The 26,983-nt window shown below is 32.8% G+C and overlaps 1 protein-coding gene across 4 annotated transcripts in view; it reads right to left on the reverse strand.

The window, feature by feature from the left end:
- Positions 1–26,983, reverse strand: part of LOC122024892 (exportin-4-like) — a 98,823-nt gene that overhangs the window by 52,921 nt on the left and 18,919 nt on the right. Inside the window, exons 10-25 of one of the 4 annotated variants that reach the window (XM_042583619.1) lie at positions 20,951–21,062; positions 20,794–20,880; positions 20,555–20,693; positions 20,194–20,281; positions 19,758–19,820; positions 19,494–19,603; positions 18,295–18,399; positions 16,377–16,450; positions 8,220–8,295; positions 6,220–6,456; positions 3,834–3,905; positions 3,022–3,093; positions 2,883–2,947; positions 2,689–2,791; positions 2,484–2,615; positions 2,198–2,341 (exon numbers count right to left, since the gene is read on the reverse strand). In XM_042583619.1, the coding sequence (XP_042439553.1) occupies positions 2,198–2,341; positions 2,484–2,615; positions 2,689–2,791; positions 2,883–2,947; positions 3,022–3,093; positions 3,834–3,905; positions 6,220–6,456; positions 8,220–8,295; positions 16,377–16,450; positions 18,295–18,399; positions 19,494–19,603; positions 19,758–19,820; positions 20,194–20,281; positions 20,555–20,693; positions 20,794–20,880; positions 20,951–21,062 (1,679 nt within the window). Of the gene's footprint in view, positions 1–2,197; positions 2,342–2,483; positions 2,616–2,688; positions 2,792–2,882; positions 2,948–3,021; positions 3,094–3,833; positions 3,906–6,219; positions 6,457–8,215; positions 8,296–16,376; positions 16,451–18,294; positions 18,400–19,493; positions 19,604–19,757; positions 19,821–20,193; positions 20,282–20,554; positions 20,694–20,793; positions 20,881–20,950; positions 21,063–26,983 lie in introns of those variants that run through there. The other 3 variants (XM_042583616.1, XM_042583617.1, XM_042583618.1) reach the window with 3 other exon arrangements.

Genomic DNA, 26,983 nt, shown 5'->3' on the forward strand with positions numbered 1-26,983 from the left:
TCATAGAACTTTGGCTATTATGAGAAAATATAATAAGAAGAGGGATATTGTGAGGCCTGAGTGACTAGATTTTCTATTTTACTTTTGACCTTAGAAAGTTTTATAAGAAAGATCAATTGAGACTTATGTTTACATTCGAGGAATGTAGCAACACAAAATTAAAGAGAAGTGTGAAGGGGAAAGTGGCGGAGGCGACAGTAACAAGTATCTCTTTTTGGAATGGTGTTTCTTTGGCTTTGAATATTTTCATCCCTTTAGTGAAAGTTTTACGCCTTGTTGACGGTGACAAAAAGCCCTAGTGGCCTTTTTATTTGGTGCACTTAAATAAGCCAAGTAGAGATTAGAAAGACTTTCAAAAAAGAAGAAAATGTCACCCCTATTTTAAAGATTATTGATGAGAAGTCTAAAGGTAGACTTGATAGTCCTTTGCATTATGTCACTTGTTGAATCCGATTTTTTTACTTCAAAAATCCAAGCATATAAAATGACATCAATGTTATGAATGAGTTCTTGAATTACATTGAGAGAATTTTTCCTACCGACGAGGAAATTCACTATTTCTAATGATGAATTGTTGAAGCATAAGAGTAAATTCGGAAACTTTGGAAGAAAATGACGGTAGCGGCATATGAGAAGGTGGATGTGTACATGACTTTGATCCGCATACATCTCTTTAGTCTTTCCTTTATTTCTATTCACTAACATGCATGTCGTTTTTACCTATTTTTGGATTTATTATTTTTTTGTCTCTTTACTTGTTTATGTTGGATGGTGGTCCAATTATGGTGGTGACACTCCAAACTTATAAAAAATGACAATGAGATTTCTCTATTTGACAAGTAGTTTATCAGGGTGTGAAAGAAATTAGAGCTAATTTGAAGGGGTAAGTAGTAATTCATAAATTATGTTATCTATTCTTTCTTTTTATTAATTTTTAATAATTTTCTAATTTTTTAGATACATACTAAGAAGAGGAATAAGCTCGAGACATCAAGATTGAATGATATTGTATATGTCAAATTCAACGCCAATCTTATGAAGAGGAAAAGTAAAAGAGAAATAGGCAAATATTTGCTTCTATCCTCTCAAGCTAGTAAAGCTCAAGATTAGCTTGTTGACGATGGAGATGAAGATGAAGTCGAGCCACGTTCGGGACTTACTTGGAGAATGGTGGCGGAGGCCTCGGGAGCGGATGAAGTGCTATAACCAAGGAGGAGCGCAAGGAACATCTCCATTAGAAAACTTAATGAGGATTTAGATACATCGAAGGAGAAAATGAAGAAGATGTTGATTTTGAGTCTGATGATGAGAGGATTATGTATGTAGTTGATAGTGCATGTGTAGATGATTTAGAAGATTAGTTATATTGAGTCTAATACGTGTTGGCTTGTTGTCATGTTTGGTTGAAACTTTAAAGTTTAAACTTAGACTTTTGGTATAAGTAACGATATTACTTTTTAGTATTAATATGCTGATCAATTTTTATTACTTATCTTGTTAGTTGCATTTATATATTTATTTGTACCTTATATAAATTGTATTGTATTGGATCAAACTTATTTATGCATAAAAAAATCCAACCGCCTAGGCGGCCAAGGCGATAGGCGGTCCTGTCACCACCTACCATCATTTACAACACTGCCTTTTTCTAAAAAAAAATAAAGAGTTTCATTAAATAATCTAATGGTTTTTATTCATTTCAATAATTAAATAGCTATGTTGCTTTTTGTAAAATATTAAAATTAAGAGGTATATAACATAAAAATAAATTTATTGGTATTATTTAAATTTACTAGTTAATATGTATGTAAATAATATGATGATATATTTTTACAATTTACTAATATAAATATTGAAATGATACTTTTAAGCCCATTATATAGGAAACTAAGATAACTCATATTGAATTCTCACAACAAATGTAGTGATGATATGTCTCAATTTAATACAAGATTCAAACTCCAACTAAATATGCCAATGAAATTTCATGTAGGTCCCAATTTAATTAATGAGATCAGAAGGTGATATCACTAGGAATTTGATGTTCCACCTTCCAAACACCCCAAAAGGAATTTTATATATATATTCTACACTTTTGCACCAGAAAAATATTTACAAATGCCCAATATATGTGTATTGATTGTGCGAAGGTAGCAAGATATACCCATTCTAAGCAATTGGGGAACAGAGACATTACCTTACCCATATTATGAGAAGAATACACTTGAAGCAATTGCAAGCAAAAGTCAATCAAAATTGAAGTTTCCTTCGCATTGAGAAATGCTACTTCTCCCTCGACGAAGTCAACAACAAATTTAAGTATCAGGTACACAACTGTGGACTAAAAAAGAACACCAGTTATCGAAGTGATTAAGGAAGCCAAGACATCTGGCAGTTTCAAGTAGATCTTCATTGATAAAGTGAAATCTGATTCATGTGCCTAAGTTTGAATATTGTGATGGAAACCATACCAAGATGCATACCTGATTTTTGTATAACTCAAGAAGAGTTAATAAAGAACTCATAACAGCACAACCCATCTCAAATATGGATTTTTGAGTTCGGGGTTGGGTGGCTCTGGATGCTCCTCTTAGTCGTTCCAACAAGCAACTAACCTGTAATAAATATTTTAGTTGCTTCAACACAAATTTTCATCAATAGTGGAAGAATTGTAAGTTATTACATTACCATATACATAGCATCTGCTTGTTGAGAAACAACTTTCGCATCATTCCGAGTGGAAATATCTACAAGATATATTGTCATAGGTCCCATTAGATCTCTCACATACCTGCAATGATCAAAGTCAGATGTTAAGCATGGGTTATTTGAGCAGATTTCCATAGTGGGATAACAAAGATCAACTGTGTAAATTGCATTACTGATTGGAAGATTCTTGATCCTTAAAACTGGAAGCAGCACAAACTAGTGTCTCTGCAAGAGCTCGCTGCAAAGTAAGATTACAACTTTATTATGACACAAGAAGGTATATCAAAATATTCATGAGAGTGCAACACCAACCTGCAAACGAGCATTGATGGAGAATAACGTCCTCTCATTTGTGAAGGCCCTTGCAAGTTCATTCCATGATTCCTGCAAGAATTTTCAAAGGTGATATGCAGTTGTGCAGCTAATACATGACAAAAAAAAGAAACCACATTCTCAAGAAGCTTAGGTTTAAGTTTTACACAGCCTAACATATGCAAGTATCGTTATCTTTCATTGGTAGGCTTAAATCTATCTCTGTACTTAAGCTACATACGGCTAGTATTTATTTGGAAGTGTAATTCATAAAGTTACAACAATAAAAACAAGATACTAAAGAATACTAGTATGCTAGGAACAAGTGTATCAATACAAATGAGGTAATCCAAAATGTATTTTAGCATAAATGCAATAATTAGATAAAATGGATGTATAGATGATACATGATCTTGTGATAAAAACCTACATTTTATGAATGGATTTAAAAAATAGGCATTCCTCGTAATAGATGTAAAAGATGTTGAATACTTTCTGATATCACACTAGATTTCAGATGGTAATATGTATATGCTCCAAGTTGAAGTAATAGCTGAAAGAATCACAGCCATTTTTCCTGTTTATGTTTCTGAATAAAACCTAAAAACATGCAAGCATATTTAACAGTTCTAAATCAAGAAGGGATAATATTTCTAGAAGTTCATCATTAATGGCATTGGAAAAAAATATACACTGAAATAAGAATTAATACCAATTATTGACAACTAAATCTATCAACTTCAACTGGTACAATACGCACGTGACAACTTTGTTTATAAACCTAATAAATCTACAAAGAAGCTAGCTCTTACCAATGCAACAAGGTGAACACAAACATGTCTCCAACGAACAAGAGCTACAAGTAATTTCCGACATGTCAATTCCTGACAAAGATTTTGCATAAGTAGTCATTTAACACAAAAATAAACTTCTTCCACACACACACACACACACACAAAGCAAGATGATTACTTGAAATGAGAAAAGGCAAGTCATTTTGAAAAGCACTTCTTAGATAAGTATGAACAAACATTTCAAGCCTGGATAATACATAACTCATAATTTACTCGTCGAAATGTCCTCTTCAAAGAAACCATCAAACTCAGTATCCCCTCAGCTGTTTGATCTGCTCAGATATTAATGTCTCCTATCATGAAACTACATACAGACATTATCCAGGATGGCAATATATTCTATATTTAATCTGAGTAGTTCAAAATGATTATCTGCAATTAGGTAAATCTTTTGAATTGTTATAAATTTAGACTTAAAATTTCATTTATGATTGGATGGATTGTTTAGGCTCAGATTGTGTATTCTAGGCAACTAATAGAAGAGGTAATAATGTTGAGCAAGTCAAGACAACCAAAGGCAATATGAGATGTATCAAAGATGATGCCTTTTCCTTTCCATGTGATTAATCATGATTCAATTACTTTCTCAATTGATCTATTGTAAAAATGGATATTTTTGAGGTTTGTGATTGATGGATAGTGAGGAACAGCAACCTGTTTGAGTCAGTCACTCACGACTATTGCTAGGTTTCGGTGATTCAGTTTTAGAATAGGAACATAATTGGAAGTAGCCATAGGATCCATGATCCCTGTTCATGATCTGACGGTTTGTTGTTAGTTTGGTATTGTGGAATTGTGTTTTAGAAGTTATTGATTTGTGATTTTGAGGTAAAACATCAGTTGATTATTTTGGTGAGTGTTTTTGCATATGACAATGTGTTTGAAGTGGAGATGTGAGTAATATATGGTGTATGAGAATAACAAATGAGAATGATGCTACTATTTAGGTTGGTCATTCAGAAATTTGAAATGAGAGGAGTTGGGCATAATGTTGGTCATTGATTGAGCTAAATAGTATGGTGATTCATCAGCTTATATCGAGACTGTAATTTGGTGTTGATTCCTGTTCAATTTTGTATTGCCTGGATTTAAATGATCTGTGGCAATTCTTGTTGGATTTATAGTTTGTCATCCAGTTTTTTCTGCCATGGTCTTGGATTGAACATTACTGATCAGAACACTGAAAATTTTCTTTGGTTCCTGAATAGATTATTGAGCTAGTCATGAGTTAAAACTAGTGAAGAGTAAAGTGAGAAGATCATGAGTTATTTTGACTGATCCTAATGAGTCAGTTATCTAATATGTTGATGTGGTAGAACAACTCATGATACATATAATTGGGTTGATATCCTATATTGGTTGACTGAATTTGATGGACAATGTCAATCTCAATCCATCATTGGACATGGTTTGATTCATTGGCAATATGATAGTTTTCTGTTGGGTTACTCTGTTTACATTCAGAATGGATGTTTCATCAGGTTTGGTACTTTATTTTATGATTTAATAGACATGTATTTTACATTAGCTTGGTCTTAGTTTATATTTTGTTTGGTGTTGTGCACGTGGATCAAGATGGTTGGTGTATTGATCATAGTTTTCCAAATCGCCCAATCTGAATTCAGATCAGCCATGTCAGATCAAGATCACAAACACAATCTAATTTTGTCTGAGAAGTCCAATCTCCAATACCAAAGAGATTATTTAATGCAAAATCATATAGAATTCAAAAATATGATGAAGCAATAGGTATATATTGTGTAGGTCATGCTTGAAATCTCACATTTCAATAAGTTATCAAAACTCGATGCTACTCATACAAGTAATCTCATTTGTGTCAATCATATCAAAAAATATTGTGTCATACTGCCCTTTTACACACTATAACACATCAAGATTAATTTGTCCTTGGCACTGTATGTCGAAACATTGGATCAATACCGTGACAATATCGTTTCAGTCAAAGAGCAAAACCTCCATGTATCAGGATTTTTAACCTTGTTGTAGGTGCAAGATAAAGAAATTATTGAGAGAGACAACAAGCATATATGTTGGAAATGTAGGAATATTTTCATTATTCTGCTATTCTCTGTAACATCATTCAATTGTTGAAATTTACACTTGCATTATATTTAAAGAGCTCTAGGTAATTAACGATTATTAGATGCCACTATAAAGCAATTTCTTATTCATACTCCTAAAGATAAGCAACAATCATACTTTAGTGCCCAAGAGATTGAAAGTGAATTATAGAGTGTCTTTTGGAAGATGTTCCCTTAACATGAAAGTAAGAAGTGATGGAAATTAACAAGAAGAAAAAAAATAGAGATGTTGAAGAGCTTACATGAAGCTCATTCTCGCCAGGAAAAGATGCAAGTGTTGTTATGGAAGTACGAACAATGATGTCAAGTATCAGTTCTCCTTGTTTATTTTGTCCAGCAAAATTCATCAAAATCTTTTTCGAAGACTGAAAAACTTGGTTCAGCTCTTCATCATGACCAGATGGTCTTAGTTGTCCTTTTGAAGCATCAACCGGCATCAAGTATGTATCAACCCATCTGGCAAGGAACCATATTACTGCCTGTGAATAGTTGCAAACAAAACAAACATCAGCACATTCCACAAAGATGGCAGAACAATGAACACTGCACTACCATACAATAGTTTAGCAAACCTTGTTCCAAACAAATTAAAATAATATAACATAACATAAAATTAAATCCTAAATCAACATTATATGGATAACAGCACAAATAATTGAGAAATTAAGTCATAAAACTAATGAATTCGCAACAACAACAGCCAAGTCATTATCCTACTAAATGGGATAGGTTATAGTAATATGTTCATCTATATAGAACTAATGAACTAGCAATAAATAAAAAGTTGATGATCGGTAATACAATCTTCTTGAGTTCCCTCAAAAAAAAAAACCTCAAGTTGTTCCCTCAAAAAAAGAACCCCTCATGGAGTGGCATTACTAAATTACCATAATAGCAAGGATAAAACCTAATAGTTCTTGTACCAACAAGCCTATTTTCACAATTGTTAGTGAAGAACGAAGCAAACACCTAGAGTTTGAGCCTCATTATTTTTGTCTTTGCACATATAACAAAAAAAAAGTAATGATATTAAGCATCATTTTGATGGAGTCAAAGATGGGAACAAGTTACGACCCAACAAACTAAAGATGGGGGCTCATGCTAAGGCCATGAAAGAAAAGGAGCATCTACTCTAGATGTTCTTGATGATACATTATACATCAATGGAGGCTCACTTACAAGAGCTAAGGTTAAAAAGATGAAAAAAAAAACACTTAATGTGCTAATTGAAGATGTTAAGGCCAAGCAACAATTAAAAAAAATTTGACAATGCGGCTTAGTCAACCTAATTCAAGTCTTAGATGGGAGCCACTTAAGTCTAATTTCTATGTAGTAGGAACAATTTTGATATGTAGGCTCAATTTCTACTTTTATTTGGGTTGTAATATGACTTAAGCCAAACTAGCTAAGTAGTCTATATAGGTCTTTTCTAAATGGGCTCCCTTTTGACCTTTTAGGGCTTTTAGATCACCCTATAACTATAAATAAAGGAGGTGGCGGTCACACAGGTAACTTTTGGCTTGTTATCAATCTAAAACATAATGAGGCTCTAACTTGTTGATTCTTCATTGAACTAGAACATATCAAGGCAATCCCTTGTAGCATTCAAAGACATCAACCTAAATCCCAAGGCTATGGCGTCTTCCATCTCCTATACCTAAAGTTCATGCTTTGTTAAGCATTGGGTTGAGGTTCTTTTCATCCATCTTATCGATTTAGACTTTCTTTGTTTCTTCCTTCAATTTGTTGTGGGTTCATGAGACATCCTTCTCCATGGGTTCACATCAATTTTGTTCTCTTACAATCTCCACTGGTTCTATCTTACCATAGGCTCATTTTTTTTTATTTTATGTTTTTGTAACATAAATACAATTCCAGTTTTGCCAATAGAGTTCGGTAAGCATAAATTTTAGTGTCTATGACCATTGAATCGCAATACAAGTAATGATTCTGCAACCTCTATTAAAAATGATCACAGTGCTTACATATATGCAAAATATATGGCAGGACCAGTGAAAAATATGAACAAGAATGACAGTAGCTATAGGTCAAACAACCCAATCAACTTGGAAAACAAGGGAAAAAGGAACATAAAACAGATAAAAAGTAGCCATGACTTATAAGCCTAGTAGCAGATAGCCTGACTAGAAATATAAAATAAAAACACAAAAGTTGTACAAGACCTTCAAAGTTTTGTTGGGCAAGGACACATGGCAGAATTTAAAAATAATTTCTCACCTACCTCCATGAGTCGAGGACTGAAATACATTGTTCTCATTTTTGAATCCAAACTTTGCCTAGCAAAACTTAGTATTGACCTGCAAATGAAAAAGAGACACATGAAACATCAAAGTTTGCACATACAAATAGGAATAAGTTTATTGCATGTCTGTTAGCAAGCACACGATAGTGATGCAGTACGAGAGAAATAAATCAGTAGAATAAGCTAGATGACTGGTGAGTAGGAAGTAATTACTAGGAACATGTTAGTCGAAGACACTATACCAAACTGAATAGCATCAATTCTACAACTAAGGATTGGCCTAGCAATTGCCAGGTTCATGTTGTAAGTAATATATTGATCACACTTGGGATTGGTCCCCTAACATAAGAAATAGCTCATTTTTCATGTGCATTGTTTTGAAATGCCTTCACCCAAGCCATGAATGCGATCTCATGAGCTTATGAGTGGGAGACTGCATAAGCTTGAGTGGGAGATTGCATATGCTTATGACTGAATGCATTACATCCAATTATGAATGTACAAGAATGGCTAAAACAATCTCTAACTGCATAAAGCTCTAAACATATTTAAGTAGATATTAATTTAATTTAATTAAAACAAATTATTTCAAATAAACATAAAAGAACCAAGCCAAATTTATTGCTTACGTAATCAACTTTTTTTGCTATACACATTGAGGAAGTCTTTCATTATTGAGTGTCGCACATTGAAAATTGCATTAACTCAAAGCTCATCCAATACATGGATCTTAACCCCTTTCAGATTGATAACATACCTTATCTCTATATAATAACAAAATTTTCTAATAAAATCCCTAAAATCCTACAATCCAAAAAAATGACGTTTCTAAAAACAATTTATCTAAACAAAAAACATGTAGATTTTTATAAAAAAAAATAGCTACTATCATATCCCATAATTTATGAAAATTTCATCCTATATGCGATTATAAAATCATGTTTTTCCACGCTTCCCCTCAAACTGGTGAAAAAATGTTCATCAAATTTTGTGACAAAAAGTTTGTGTAACTTCAAGAATAGCATGTATGGCTTCCAAATCATAGAATAACTTGTGTTGCTTCCATCATTTTATTCTCTCTCTCTTTCTTGTCTAATTCTTGAGTTATCTTGAATAATTAGTTTTACTCAATTCCATTATGTTTATCTTGAGATACACAGCTCATTTCCATTTCTTGTTGCCATTTATCTCTCCCTCGTGGTTCAATACACTTGGAATTTCCTCAAGTTAGTTAAACTTTTGAAAGGGATTGTTTTTGGATTTGAGTTCTTGGTTCTTTAAGATCTAACATAAGTGAGTTGAGTGGAAAAGGATTACTCTAGTGGCAACAAGTGAAGAAGCAAAAATAAGAGAAGCCATTGAACAACATACTTTCAGACAACACTAGGAGCATATGAAAATCAGATTTGATTTGATCCTAGACAGATTGGAAGGACAAGATGTCACCATTGCTAGATTGCAAAGGAAATGAGCTGGTGAGCTGGTGAGGTTCCTAATATGCAGAGGTTAGCTAAGCAACACAACTATGATGAGTTTGTTGATAAGGATGGTGATCATGATAAAGCTTCTAATGACAAATTCAATCATGCTAAAGACAGTGGTCAAAGAGGATTAGAGGAATGGTGGAAAATTATATTTATATAAACTTGGGAAATATCAAAATGAAAATTCCTCCATTTCAAGGTAAAAGTGATAAAGAGTATCTAGTTGAAGGTGAAGCCCTTATCATTAGACATGCTTTAAATGTGCAAGCGGAGGAAGACACAAAATAGCGAGAGGTCTTTCACACTCGCAATCACATTAAAGACAAGATATTTAGCATGATCATAGACGGACATGTTGTACTAGTACATCTAGCACTATTTTGATTGAAGTGAAGTTTGCTTACTACTAAACATCCTACACCCTATAAGCTACAATGTTTGAATCTACTACTAAATATCATAGACCTTATCGACTACAATAGTTGAATGAGTGTGGGGAAGTTAAGATGTTGGTTTCATTTTCCATTTGTAGATATCATGAGATACTTTGTGATGTGGTGTTAATGCATGTGTGTCATTTGCTTTTGGACAAATCATAAAAGTTTGATAGGAAGGTATGCATGATGAAAATATGTTCAAGAATAAGTATTCTCTTGTGAAGCAAAAAAAAGTTGTAACTCTTGTACCATTACCTCCTATGCAAGTATATGAAAATAAATTGAGGATTAAATATTAGAGTGAGAAAAGAAATGATTATAAGAGGAAAAAGAATGAAAAGAAAAAAAGAGTGTGAAAATAAATGACTATAGGAGAAGAAAGAATACAAAGGAAAAAGAGAGTGAGAAAAGAAAGAGTGAGGATAAGAGGAATACTGAAAAGAATGAGAAAGTAATAGAAGATAAGTTTCAAGAGCAAGAGAAAAATGAAGGGTTTTATGTAAAAGAAAGAGAGATTAAGAGTCTTTTATTCCCAACAAAAAATTATTGTACTTTTATACAAGAAAGCGTATTTCAACGCTAAAATGTTAACCCTACTTCGTCTAGTGTTGCGAAAATAAATGACTATGGGACAAGAAAGAATAATGATGACAATAACAATCAAGTCTTATCCCACTAGGTATGCCACTAGGTAGGTTGAAGAATGAATACAAAGGAAAAAAGAGAGTGAGACAAAAAAGAGTGAGGATAAGAGGAATAGTAAAAAGAATGAGAGAGTAATAGGTTTTATATAAAAGAAAGAGAGATTAAGAATCTTTTATTCCCAACGAGCAATGATTGTACTTTTATACAACAAAGCCTACTTTGTCTAGTATTGTTAAATATCTTTTGTAGGAATTAGATGTTTTCTTTCTGACAAGATTGTTGATTGATTGCCATCACTTAGGGGAATAGAACAGCATATTGATTTCACCCCAAGAGCAGTAATTTCTTGTCAGTTATCCTATAGGAGCAATTCGAAGAGGCAAAAAAGCTTCAAAGGTTGGAGAGTTGATAAAAAAAAGAGACTATCAACAAGATTATGGTAAACTATTGTCATCATATTCCTAGATTAGACGATATGATAGATGATGAATTGTACTGTTCTTGCATTTTCTCTAAAATTTATTTGAAGTATAGTTATCATCAAATTCACATGCATGAGAGACCAACTATAGTTTGTATGAATGATTAGTTATGTCATTTGTGTTAGTTAATTACCTAGTAATTTCATCAAATTAATGAACCATATCAACAAGATTAGGAAGTTTGTTATAGTATATTTTGATAATATCTTGATTTATAACAAAAACCTAAATAAGCATTCTAAATTTTTACACCATACCACTTTTCGAATGATAGGAATCTTATAAGTGAACTAATTTTCTTTCTTAGTCTACAAATAAAGTAGAGCAGTGAAGAGATCTATGTATAGTCCAAGGATGCCAAGAAACTATTGAAGAAATTTGGAATGGAAAATGAAGGAAATTTCAATTCCAATAGGTATAAATAGTAAATTAGATAGCAACATATTAACTAAAAATATGAATTCAAAATTATTTCGCAGCATGTAGTTTTAGGTATCTTATTGCAAGTAAACCTAAATCTAATCCAAAGAATGTTGCTTGGGCCACCATAAAATGTTTATTGAGATATCATAAAGATAATGTTAATGAGGTATAAAATATTGAGTTGTGCTGAAGTTTCAATCTCTAATCAGATCAATACAATTTGGATATCGTATGGTGTCGATATGATTTAAATACTTATTTTAATTTACATAATATAAAGGCTAGAACATTAAAAAAAAATACTTCTTTAGATATCAAATTTTATCCTATTTAATTTTTGTAGTTTCAATTATTTTCTAAATTTTTTAGATAACTAATTAAATTATAATATATTAACAACCAAGCTTTTATCCCACTAGTTATATAAATCCTCCTATATCATTTGGCTCGATCCCCTATTATATCCTCATCTTTATCCATTTTAACATCTTTATCTATGTGACTCTCATCTTTTTTGTTGTGCAGCTCAACATACAACTTCATATAACATAGCAAGTAAAACCGTCGTTCTACAATGTTTTCCATTTTCCTTTAAGTTTTAAAGGTATCTTACAATCACAAAGAACACCTAACGCCTTCCTCAATTTCAACCATCCTATTTGTATCTTATATAAAACATCTCTATCGATCCATCTATCTTTTTGCAAAATACGAACCTAGATACTTAAAGCTCTCGTGTAACTTATCATTTCCTATCTTACCAATTATTTTGCTATGTCAAATACTGCTAACCTAAATTCTATATATTTTGTTTTGTCTTGTCTTAGCTTAAAATCTTTTACTTTCATTGTTTCCCCCAAAATTCAAATTTAGCATTTACTCCTTTACTTGTCTTATCAACCAAAACAATATCATCGACAAACAGCATACACTATGGTAAGATATCTTGAATGTGTCAGTGATTTCATTCATGACTATAAAAAGATATAGCCTTAAAGTTGATCCTTGATGTAGAAAACATTTCAATTAATCTGTTTGGAGTTTTTACTCTTGTCATTGCATCCTTATACATATTCTTAATTATTACAATATACACTATACTAACACCTTTCTTTTTGAAAATTCTCTGCATAATCCCCTCGGAACTTTGTCATAAGCTTTTTTCTAAGTCAATGGATACCATATCTAAGTCTTTTTTTTCAATACTTTTCAATCAATTGTTGGAGAAGACGTATAGTTTTTGTTATCAACCTTTCAGGCTCTAAATTGATTTTTGATTATCTTAGTTTCCTTAATCTTTTTTTCCCATCACTCTTTCATAAAGCTTCATGCTATGACTTATAAGCTTAATACCCTTATAATTCGTACAATTTTGTGGGGCTTAAGTATTTGACCCTATCAGATTTTTTTTTTTTCAATATGAGGTTGAATAACTTCGTAAGTCATTCAATACCCTTCTTCCCTAGGCACTTTCATATCTCTATTATATCATTCAATTCAACCATTTTTCTATTTGCATTTCATTTAACGCCTATAATGAAGTCGATGAAAATGCATTTTCCATCGCTTTTTTTATTTTCTTATCCTTCACTAATACCCTTATTAGATTCATCTTTAATGCATCTTATTGGGATAGGATTCTTGTTTTCCTCTCTTTTGATTTAGTTATTCCATAAATATCTCTTTCTCCTTTTTTTTAATCAAGTTGCCGATACAATCGTTCAAAAATTTCATCCTTAGCTCCACTCCCAGCTTTCTTGACCTCTTTCTTGGTTATTGCATAACTTTTAAAGTTTTTATTTTGTTCTTACAACTTTCTTGTGTACTTCCTCATTACAACATCAAAATTCTTTATTTAGTGATGTTTGTCCTCTTAACTCACCAAGTACACTTTTTGCCACTATTTTTGAATTTGATGTTATCTTATCATATGTCATATTCAAATCGTCATGTATTTCTCTTAATACTTGTGCTCTTACCCTTTCCGTAAAGATGTTTTGCTTCTTGTCTTTTAACTTCTACCACTTGATCTTAAGAGTTATGCACATTTTTCTCCTACTGATACTATACTTGAGGTGTGTATTTAACACTAACATATGTTTAGTTGCTAAATTTTCTCCAAGGATGATCTTACAATCTTTATAAAAAATTTTCACTCTTTCTAAATATAAGAAAGTTAATTTGTAACTTATTGTTCCCACTTTTGAATATAACTAGATAGTCTTCTCTCTTCTTGAATCAATTATAAGTTCATATTCTATGAGAAATCCAGTATAACTTTTCATTCTTCATTTCTTGTTCCAAAATCATAACCCCATGCACCTTATTATATTCCTTATTTTTAACTCTTACATGTCAATTTAGATCTCTTATTAAAATAATTTCGTTTGTCAAATTTTTTTATAATACCTCATCTAAGTCTTCCCAAAACATATATTGTCTCTTCATCTAATTATAGTTAAGGTGCATATATATTAATTACACTAATAGTTTCTTTTGATACCATTATTTAAGAGTTATAATCTCATCTCTATTTCTCATTTTACTTTTTCTTGCACCATAACTTAAAATCCGAGTTTATATTATCTTTGTCTTCTCCCCTATCCATTTGTCTCCTGTAAGCATAAAATATTAATTCTTTTATTCCTTATATCTACTACCTCAATTGTTTTGCTAGTGAGCATGCTTTCGATTCATGTTCCAAATCTATGATGATCATTATTCTTATAAAATTTGTTCTAATCCAATATAGGGTGTGAGAGCACTTGCACAGTTAATACTATGCCTAAGTTCTTATGGATATATAAGAGACCTTGTCGAAATGTTTCTATGGCACCTACAACACGTAGCATTAGCACAATAGATTAATAGATTCATATATAATATGTCTGTGTTTTACTAAAGCAATTATTATGATTGAAGATGAAGAGTTATATGTAACTAAGAGTTTTGTAAGTATTTAGGATCATTTTTGCAAAAGGATTGAGGGGTGAAAAAGATGACTTATATAGAATACAAGCAGGGTGTTGAAATGGAAGAAAGTATGAGGTGTTCTTTATGATCGTAAAGTACATCTAAAACTCTACAAAACGACGGTTAGACCTGCTATATTATACGGAGTTGAATGTTGTGATACAACTCGAGCACAAGAACAGAAGATGAAAGTCACAGATATGAGGATGCCATGGTGGGTGTGTAAAATTACAAGGATAGGTGGATAATAAATGAGAACGTTAGCACCTATTGAGGAAAAACTTTGGGAGACACCTTTAAGATGGTATAGATATGTATTTGGATGACCAATAAATGTTCTACTTAGGCAATGTGAAACTATAACAAATATGCACATTAAACGAAGAAGAGAAAAATCAAAAAAGACTTGATCAACAAGATAAAATAGAATAAAATTTATTTGAAAATAGATAATGGTATAGTAGGGGATAGAATTCAATGGTGTAAAAGTATTCATATAGCTCACTCCACCTAATGAGATAAGGCTTGGTTGTTGTTATTTTGTTCGAAACCTCTTTGATCTTCAATGGATTTTTTTCTGTGACTAATTTTTAGGTGTTTTTATAATTAGGTTAATCATATTATGATTTTATTCAAATGCATGGCACTTCCATCATGATCATTATTTTTCATTATCTTAATAATGATGGCCCACTTCATTGTCTTCATACAGTTTCTAAATGAGCTCAGGGTAATCTTGAACATCCTCAACTTCTCACCCACCAAGGCCTGCATCTAGAGATTCATCTTCTAGTCCACCACCCAACATGACACCACAAATCCAAATCCCTCCAAACAAATCATTCTACTGTATTAGGTTTTCTTGCATACTCGGCGACACGACATTAGGGGCTGCAAACTTGCAATTACAAATTAAAAGGCAGATTCATTTGCTTAATGTGTTTCCATAAATGATCAACACTCTGAAGCTTTCATCCAACGAAACAATGAAAAACTGCAAATCTTAGGAATAAAGATGAAGACAATTTTGAATATATAAGCACACAACAACACAAATGCACATACTATATCAATGCAGACAAAAATAGTCACCTACTGGTTTGGCATCAATCTGATAGATATAGCCCAGAATGTATGGTACTGTAAATGATTTCAGATTATGATCTGGCTGAAGTTTAACTCAACTTACCACAATTACACAACCTGCTAATAAGTGTGTCAGACACTAAAACTTAGGCATAGATCGAGATTTTAATCCTTGATCTCAACGAAAAACTGCAAATCTTAAAAAGCAACATGAAGATAAGTTTGAGAGAGTTTCGATTCTGAAGCATTATTAATGTGTTGAATGAGAGGTCTTGGGAGCTTATGAAAATATTGAACAGCATCAACACCCCTAATACATAGATTCACTGACTAAAATTGGGTATTCACGTATTGGTTCAACATCAACCTGAAAGATATAGCACAGTTCATACTGTAATTGATTTCAGATCATGAGCAACTAAAGTTTAACTCACAACATTCACAGTAATACAACCTGCTAAAATGTGTAAATAGAATTAGACTAATTCATATTTATTCAGTTCTTAAAGTAGTTGGTAGTTCTTAGCATACTTTAAATAGGCCTAGCATTTGTCCTGATATACCAGGAAAATTGAAATGAAATCAATTGAAGTTAAGAAACTATACCAGGAAAAAACAACCACTGGATGCTGTGATTCATCTGATACATCAGCAAACCCGTCTTGTATTGCTTCTGGAATCTAACCATCACACAGATAAAAAGTAAATATGGCTTGAGAAATTGATTATGACATTAATAAACCATCCACCCCACTTTGAGTAACTTGCACCAAGTGTTGAAAATTATTGCATTTGCCATAAGCTGTAGTCATTTCATTCGTGTTACAGTTTTAGTATTTTCATTATATCCATAATGGCTGCATATTACTTCCAATCTTTTAACTTTGGAATATTGTTGTAGAGTTTTCGAGTGGCTGCATCTGCCTATGCAGTGGTTCACTGCACTGCAGCATACATGCATATGCAATCATGTTGCCATAATTTTTGTGTCTACCCGAGAGGAAGGCAGTTCAAATCAAATGGAGGAAAAGCAGTTATTTCCTTTCACTATTTTGGTGAGAACAAAAAATAGGGGAAAAGAAAAGCACAATTTCTCTTTTTTTTCCTCATTTTTTAAGTCAAAAAAGTAAAGCATCCCTACCCTCTCACTTCTTTTTCCCCTCTACCTTGCCAATCCTCTTCCTTTCTTTTCCCTCTTCCTCCCATCACATAAACACAACCTCTTTGATACTTAGATTTTTTATCTATCTCTTTCAGACCCATATCACGTGTCAACACTCAAACATCAAGATCACTTCATATGGCCACTTGATATTTTTATTGATCACATGTAAAATCATATTAAAAATAGTTGAGTCAGACACATGATCCACACTCACATGGATACTTCTGACCAAGATTGAGCAATGTAGGACACAGCATAAGAAGATGGTTGATCTATTTTATGTTTACTTGAATAAGTACGTTAGTACAATTGAGAAAAATTACAATTTGAAGTTATTTAATTATTAAAAAAAACAGAGGCATTTGCAAGAATAATTTTGGACATAGTTGAGTGCCATTATATGTGTTGTGTAAAATATTTCAATATTTTAATAGACTTTTTAGTTTAATAATGTCATAATTGATATTTAAATTATATTCACAAATATAGTTAATACTTTCATATAAGTTTTAGAAATTATTTTCATTTTAATGCAATTTTTAAAATATGCATGCCCTATTCACTATTTTGTGACGAACAAATAGATATGCAGCTTTCTAAAATCTAGCTCACTACTAAATTTGATAAATCAGAAACTATAACTGAACAGAATAAGAGGATAGTAATCTGTGGAAAGACTAGTTGACCATTTGTTTAGCAAAAGTTCAAAATGTCAGGAACAAAACTAGCTCATGATTTCGTATTCCTAATATTCCCCACTCGTATGCACAGTTTAAAAAGCCATCAGGTGTGAACCATGGCTGTTCCACAGGCTAAACTGCGAGAATGTGAATGTCAGACAAGGAACCCAGCAGAAAACCCATTCTTCTCAAAGCAAACCTTATTCTGCCAGCATTTTCTCCTGCAGACCACATTGAGACACAAACTCCATATTCCTCTCCCATTCTGTACTTTACACAGATCCCGAAAAGCTTCTTCCGCTGTTCTGCATTCGAAGAAGCTACCGCTCAACATACGGAAGCTTCTTATTCTTCTACTGCTGTAATTGTTAAGGCCCAACATAAGAAAGAAGCTTGTTCCAAAATTGAACACCAAGATGGAGGTTCTTCTTCCAAGTAACACCTATTTCTTCTTCTATTCATGTTACCATCTTCTCCAGTTTCTTCCACTAATATTGTTACTAGGGCTTCAAACAAGGCCACGACATGGCTCAGAACAACAATCACAGCACTCTCATCTCATTCCACCCCAAAGATGGTAAAGAACCAGAAAATTATACATGGAAATACTGGTTGCATAACTAAAATTCAAACCATACATGGCGGTGAGGATAAAGAATTGAATGAGAAGGAAGTTTACCATTACTGTTTCTCCATCACCTGAATCAGTGAGCACGTGACCAGTAATCAATAGAAGCCAGTAGAGTTCTTCTAAGGTTTGTGTAGGATCACAACTTTCATTATTCTGTCATCAAAATCTAACAACAAATTAGCAACACAAAAAGTTATGTTCATACAAATTCAAAGTTAAAAATTTTGAAAGCATTATAACTACACCAACTAAAATAATTAATATTGAAAGCATGAAACAAAGATTTTTACAAGGTTATCCATAACCAACAAAAGCAGAGAAGCTCAACCATAGTTAAACGGCACATAAAGAACTATAACAAAATCAACAATATTATAATGTTAGACATTACTAATTAGTATGATAACACCAAAAATCAACAATAGTACAAGGTTAGGGAAGGCTTGTCAATCAATTGAACCCTACCCTTACTATGGTTTAGAAGTTAGATCAAATTTGGAGGTGTCTAGGGTTGTCTTAGAGATGGGAGGTCAGGAGGACCTTCCTATCTTCGATCTGGTGGATTCTTTACTCTCTTTAATTAATTGTCAGCATGATATTTTTTTTCTTTCTTTGAATTTAGTGTTAGGATCAAAGATATGTATATGGACCTATGATGTTGCCCTTATAGAGGTCTCATATGCTTGTTGTGATAGATGGTACAGGTTGTCATATGTATTAGTTAAGTTACTCTTTGTGTATACTAGTAGATTCATGATAAGGACAAAGGCAAGTGGCAAAGGAAAGTAATTAAGAAGTCTTGTTCCTCAACAACCCCAAATCTTTTCTGAACGGATTTCTCTCATTCCTCATCAGAAAAATTGAGTTTTCGTTCCTCCACAACCGATGAAGGATTTCTTCCTCTAGAATGACAAAGACAATCAACAAAGATTTTTCGTTCCTCAACAACTTCTGAATCCTTCCCAAACATGCCTCCTCATTTGTCATCCATGAATGCAAGTTCTCATTCCTCCCCGAATGGTGAAGGCTAGGGTTTTGAAGGTAATTGGCTTCCTTCTCTTCTCCCCTTTTCCTCCTCTTCCCTTCCTTCTCCTCCTTGATGCCTCTGGCATTGCATCTCCGTCAAGCATAAATCAGCCTGGTTCCAGCAAGAGACTGAAACACTGGCTCAAAACAACATTTCAAGCCTTGAAAGGTACTTGGTTTATAAGAAAGGAAACATTGAATTGTTTAGGAAAAGAGACAACCTGACTGAGAAGAGCACAACGTTCTGCAAACAGTTTCATAAGAAAGGAAATATTGGTTTCAACTGCAGCTCGTGCAATAAGAGCATATGCATACAAAGTTTCATCTCGTTCTGCAAATGGACAATATGACATATGATAAAGAAAAATGAATTATAATTAACAAAATATTGTGAAAAAGGAAACTTAAAGCTATGCTAAAAATTAAATGCGATGACTTTACTAATGTATAAATTTGTGCATATTTAAATAGTGTAAAACACCTACTTGATACAGAGACATGAAAATACTCAGCATCACTATCATCTTCAAATGCAGATTGGGCAGCAGCTTTACCATGAAAATCAAGAAGCAAGTTTAGACTGGAAGATGAGGATGTGCACTAACAAAATAGTAATGTTAAGATGGATTATGGTTAGTAAAAAAGATAAAATCTATAATAGTATCATACTATCTAGAAGCAATTATGTGCAATTCCAAAAGAGAATAAATGCTATGGATATGTTCATAGACAATCAATAAATAAATTCTATAATCAAGTAAATTGCATCAATGAGTTGAAAGGGGTTAGCGGGACTGAGGGAGGGAAACAAAACCTAATTAATATAGTGCAACTAGAGGTAATTTAAGAGAAATTTAGTTTTGAATAGAGTTCAATGGAGGACACAACCAAATGAGTTGCAGTAGTCCAAAAAGGCCATACCATTAAGATGCGACTCCACAATAGCTTTGAATAAATTCGATAATGATGATATGTTTTCAGGTGAAACCTTTCTTTCATTGTCATTTCTCTGCATAAGTTAAAATATGGATGAATACCAGATGGATCAAGAAAAAACATCAAAAAGACATTAACTGCATTTCAAGAAAGAAACTTCACCAAGCTTTTCCAAAGAACAAAAAATGGTCATTTCTTTGAATAATAATACAGTACACATGCAACAATTAATTAGCATCGAAAAATTTACAGCAAGCAGTAAATAGGAAGATCCATACGCTATATAGCTATAACAATATCTAATGAAGCATAAATCAGGTATTAAAAATTAAAATTTAGTAATTACCCCAAGAATGAGGGTCCATATCTCCAAGAGAATATCAAGAGCCTCTGATGTCCATGTTTGATCAACATCAGTTCTTCTCACATGAGTTTTAACAATTTCACTAGTCAAGGCAGACAATAATTGAATTGTACCAAAAGGTCTGCAAATAAATAAAGATATCTTAGATGCAGCTACATTAAATAGACAAGTCTATATGCAATAACTCCAGATAATGCAGATAAAAGGTTGCAACAACTGACCTTAAAGACCTAAGAAGATTATCAAAAAGCACAGTTGTAGTCATGGTTGCCATGGAAAGTAATACATGAAAACCATCAATCATCTCACTGCATAGTGCAATTATATATGTTAGACAATGGTTGCAAGCTCATTCAGTAAAATAAGAAAGCTAAGGACCTTTCACTTCGCCCCCCACGTAATGCTCCTGAGACTATGTTAGGCGGCTCAATCCAATCAATAACAGCTGACAGAATCTGCACTAGGTGCTTAATATGTGTTTCCCCATTGTCTAATATAAAAAAAAAATACATTAGAGTTCAGAAAAAAAAAAAAAAGGGGAAATGCCTTAACAAATATATGAAAGGATCAAACATGGTCAATTCCTGAGAGGAGGATTTACCCATAAGGATTCTTAGAAATCATCTGCGGTAAGATTAATAAGGTAGGAATGCAAAATTTGTAAGTGTAAGAAGGAAAACAAGCTATTGTATATGTTACGAATCATAATGAAACCATTTGTTCACAATTCAATATTACAACGGACAAACTGACAGTAAAGATCACATAGTAACCAAGAGTTAAACATTAGGTCAACTACTAGTTTCAGTCACTAGACAAAATGAGCTATATCCATGTTGAGCCATACAACAACCAGAAGTGAGCACAAGTTGAACTATGTAAACCTAGTTTGAAACCAGTTGATATTGGTTCATGTGTGATTGTGCGAATAAGAGAATCCCACCATCATCCGCAAACAAACAAGTTTGAGGTGGTGGACTACATGAGTAACAATCACCTGGTCATCGTTGTGCAACAAGATAGTGAAATCTAATTGAAGATCAAGCAGACAAGGATGATGAGAAGAATAGCACAAGAATAACAAACGAGGAAGAAGTATAAAAGAAGAATACTTAGGGGGTGCTTGGTAGGCGGGTTTTGGAGACTGGAATGGGAATGAAATATGTTTTATTCCCATTCCTAATGCCTGGTAGACGGGAATTGGAATCAAAATATGGGTTTGATACCCCTAATTTCATAACCCACCCACCCCCCTAGATTATCACTAAACTCATTCCTGCCCCTTTTTTTTGGACAGCCCAACCCCCGCCTCCTTCCTTTTCTTCTCTTTTCCTTTTTTTCTCTGCCCCTCTTCTTCCCCACCCGCCTACGCCTCTTCCTCCCCATTCTTCTCCTCCTTTTTCTCTTCTCCTTCCTTTCTTCTCTTCCTCTCGGCCGCCCCCCCTCTTCTCCCCCCTTCTTCTCGGCTTTCCGAGCTCCTCCACTCCCTTCCCCTTCTCTTCCTCCTCTTCTTATTTTTCTTCCTTTCTCCTACTTTATTCTCCTCCTTCCTTATCCTCACATCCCATCCCAGATTTGTCTCAACAGAAGCTGCCATCAAAAGGAGGGACTTTTGATTTTGGGACAAACCAAGATTGTTAAAGAGGAGAATTTAGGGTTTGAAGAATCTGTTATATGAAGAATTCATACAAGAACTCCAGTCGAAAATCTAGTAATGATAGTGTTTGTGAAGAGGGGAATTTTTTGTCGGAAATTCCTTTAGGCCGTGTATGGTGTTTATATTTTTTTGGTGCTAAATAATGTTTATCTGTTTATTATTTTAAGCATGGCTGTGAGTTGATCTATTTATTTTTTCACCTATGAGTTGATCTATTAATTTTTGTTCAACGTTTATGTGATATCGGATGCTATGAATGGTCTTTTGGAATTATGGTTTTTCCTTAGTGAATGACTTCTGCTCTCTCTGCTTGCCTGTGTTGGGTTTAATTTTGGATAATTGTAAGATGAATATGTTTGATATGAAGACGATGGTTATAGAGAATGATTGTTTTGTATGGTTTTGGTTCTGATTTATTATTGGTGACATCGGTTGTTATGTGATGTAAATAAACATGGCACGACCACCGTTTAACTATAGAAGTTGTAGATTAATGTGCATTTTATGGAATATGTATGGAATGCTCATGGTTTGTTTGGTTGTCGTACTTTATCAAATTGCAATACTTGCATATCGTCGAAGTAGAACTCGTCAAATAAAAAGTAGGGAGGGCAAACGGATTGCGCATGTGGAATGGATGTACAGCCTTACAAAAGAGAGCAATGAAATAAGTATTATTAGTGAACTTCGAATGGATAGGAGTACATTCAGGATATTGTGTGATATCATACAAGATGTTGGAGGTTTAAAAGCCACAAAAATGTCACCATTGATGAAATTGTGACCTTATTTATCTACGTGTTGGCATATCATAAAAAAAATCGAATGACGAGCCCCCTTTTTAAACGAAGTTAGGAGACAGTGAGTCATCATTTCAATCAATGTCTTCGACCAATTTTACAACTGCACAACATATTGCTCAAGAAACTTGAACCGGTGCGCGATGACAGTGAAGAAGATAGATGGAAACCATTTAAGGTAAGAATTTTTTAATCACCTATAATTTTTTAGTTTAATTGTATTTTTTATTTCAAACTATAATTCTAATAATTACCTCTAATTATTATAATTAAAAATTATTATAGGGTTGTTTAGGTGCTTTAAACAAAGTGACACCCCTAAAGAAGAAAAACAACATTATCGCACAAGAAAGAGGGGGATTGCAACAAATGTGTTGGGAGTGTGTTGCCTACAAATGCAATTCATATATGTTACTTGGGTGGGAAGGTTCTGCCCATAATGGTCGGGTACTTCGTGATGCCATCAATAAACCATCTAGTCTTAAAGTCCCTAAAGTAAATAATAAATATTTTTTACTTTGAAGTTGGAATTATGACGGAGTTTCAAATTTATAGAATACTTGCATTTATTAATTTAACTAGTGTCCTTAGTTTAGGCTGTTATTATTTGGTCAATGTTGGATATTGCAACTCAGATGGATTTCTGTCATTTTATTGTGGGCATAGGTATCACCTTAATGAATGGGAAGATTGTCGTCCCGAGATAGCCGAAGAATATTTTAACATGGAGCACTCTAGAGCTAGGAATGTTATTGAGAGGTGTTTTGGATTATTGAAGGGTCGTTTTTTCCAATGCAAACCTAAGTTCGTATTATCATTGCTTATTGTTTGCTTTATAACTTGATCCGTAAATTCATGAGTCATGATCCTGAGTGTATCCGTGATGAAGATGAACAAAGTGAAGATGACAGTGATCATGAGACTGAAACGGAGTACATATGGACAATTGCCCCAACATACCAGTGGATTGCATTTAGGAATAATTTAGCACTCTAAATGTTTAACAATTGGGAAAATGAAGTATTTGATATGAAATGACTTTTATTATTGTGATGTTTGTTCTGTTTTCTATGCAACTTTGTGAAAACCTTTGTGTACTCCTATTATTTTCACCCTAATATGTTTGATGTTTTATGTGTCATTAACTTTCTTTCAACCTGATTTAATATTCTTGTAATTCCATTGTTATGCTTCTTGTGACTTTGATATGGCCTGGATGGTAGGATGGAGAGTAATCCTAAGGAATCTGTGTTAAAGAATGCAGCACGAGCAATAGGTAAAAACAAAGTTTTATGGACGGAAGAGGAGAGTTGGGCATTAATAACATGTTTGCAGGATATGGCAACCAATCATCTTTGGAAAATAGATGGAAGAGGGTTCAAGAACAACTACATGGATAAGATAAAAAGGATTACAATAATTACGATCCAAAAGTTGCCAACTTTCACAAAATCTGTCGGTCACATTGAATCTAGAATCAAAATCTTAAAGAGGAAATTTCACGCTATCAATGAAATGTGAAGACAAAGTAGTTGTACTTGGAATGATGTGAAAAGAAGATAGCTTGTGAAGAAACATGGTATCTTGAATGGATTAAAATATGTGTATTAGTCATTATTGGGTTTTTTTCCAAATTATAATGTTGTTTATGGATATGTTACACTCTTAATGATAGGTGTGTATGGCCGCGAGTTCCTTGACTTTATTAAATTGATTGTTATGTTCTTCTTTCGAATAAAATCACAATGATGCAAAAAGTCTCTATAATATATCATTCTCGTATTTTTCGAAGTTAGAGATGGTATATGGCAATGACAAAGCAACAGGCCTTGTTACGGAATATCCTATGATGGTTGCACAAAATATCATTGATGTGGATGCTGAGTTGACCATATAAAGAAGTTGAAGTTGATTCGATGCCAAATCAACAACCTTTTGTTACATTAAGTGCATCTCACTCTAAGGAGAAAAAGAAATCATCCGCTGACAAAGTTTAAAAAGCTTCGAAGAAGGCAAAGACTTCAGCTGTGCAAAATGTTGATTCTGACTTCAAGTTATTCAGTGATCTGGTTGAGGGATTTATGCAAACTGTTAGCTCACACCTTGAGTCAATGTCATCTTGGGTTCAAGGTAAATCCTCAAAAATATCACAAGTTCTTGAAATGTTGTATAAGAATGGGTTCGTTGGTAAGAACAAGTATAAGGCTGCTCAAGCAATTTGTGAAGATTCTGTGAAGGTTGAGTTATTGTTCAATTTGGATCCCTCTAAAGTTGAAGATTTTGTGCTCTTATAATAGTATGCTTGTGATGATGTTGGATTTGATGAATACATTTTGCTTCTCCCACTTTTGTTTATTAATAGGGTCATTGACACGAGGATAGGGCAATATTATCTTACGTAGCGAACACAACAATAGATGATTATTGTGTGTACCGTTGATATTATGGTAGATATTTTAATTATGCAAAACCATTGGTAGAATTGTTGTGTACAAGTTAATATGCGACGATGGTTTATTTTAGAGATAATTGTTGTATTCTATTATGTCTTTTGTACGTTCGGATGAAGGAGAAATAGTCACCATGTTGCATTTTTTTAATAATATGGTTCTGTCCATGACTCTGTGTGATTCTTTTTGCATTTTACTTATAAGGATAAAATGAGAATTTTGACTGATTCACATTCCATAATTTAAGTCAAACCAAGCAACATTAATGGGAATAATACTCATTCCAATATCTATACCATGCACCATCAATCTAGCAATCATTTCCATTGTCAGTAACCCCTCAATCAAAACCCATTACCATTCTCATTGCCAAATGTATACCAAGCGCCCCCTTAGTAGCTCACTTGCCCTTTTTAACCTCCATTAAAGTTTGTCTTGTTCGATACAAGCCAAAATGAATGCCTAAAAGGGTGACACATGGTTAGTATTGAGCAGCAAGCAGAAGCATAGTTAAACTCAATTGATTCAGATACAGATTTCCCAAGTTGAATCAACATTGGCAAAGGTTGATCTAGTCTTTCATGACAAATTGATTGTTTTATACAAGTAGACATACACAGTTTAGAGAAAGTAGAACTTCAAAGAAATTACCTAGAAATGTCTTAACTCCACTAGAAAATATTGAAATGTTGTCGAACAATTTATTTTGACAAATTCGACCAATCTATCAAACTCTTTTTTATATTAGCTTGAATCCTAGCGAAAGCAAACAAGCAAATGAGATGGTAACTGTTGTACTCATGAACTCTAGCTTAAATCCCTCACTCATCATAAACTAAAATTTGTTGGGAGATCATTGAAATAAATTGCCATTACATTGATCTAATAATTAGAACAAGCATCTCATCCATTTTTTTCAATGTTTTTCAAGAACTGACACTATTAATCAAGAGAGAATATAGCACCATTATGGATCAATACCGTTTTAATTCCTCTTTTTCAATTAAACCTAATAATATAGAATATTATAAATAATTTATTTTAGTAAATAATATATTAATATCTAACATTATTTAATAACTATTTATCAATGTGTAATAGCATATTTATATAATTTCCAATATAGAACATATACATTTAGTTTTATGATATCAATACTGCTTTAAATCCTCTTTTCCAATTAAATATTATATAGAATATTATAAATAATTTATTTAGTAAATAACATATTAATATCTAACATTATTTAATAACTATATTTAAGTGTAATAGCATATTTATATAATTTCTAATATAAAACATATACATTTAGTCTTATTATATAATATTTGATATTTTCAGAATATTTGTTATTAATTAATATCAAAACTAATATGATATTATTAAACTAATAATAACAATAATATGAATTCACTAAATATATGACTAATCTAATTAATTAATTTTACTATCCATTAATTAATTGAAGGGGAGCCTTAACGCAGTGGTAAAGTTGTTGCCATGT

This window comes from Zingiber officinale, chromosome 9B (assembly GCF_018446385.1).
Source record: "Zingiber officinale cultivar Zhangliang chromosome 9B, Zo_v1.1, whole genome shotgun sequence".
Classification (NCBI taxonomy): Eukaryota; Viridiplantae; Streptophyta; class Magnoliopsida; order Zingiberales; family Zingiberaceae; genus Zingiber; species Zingiber officinale.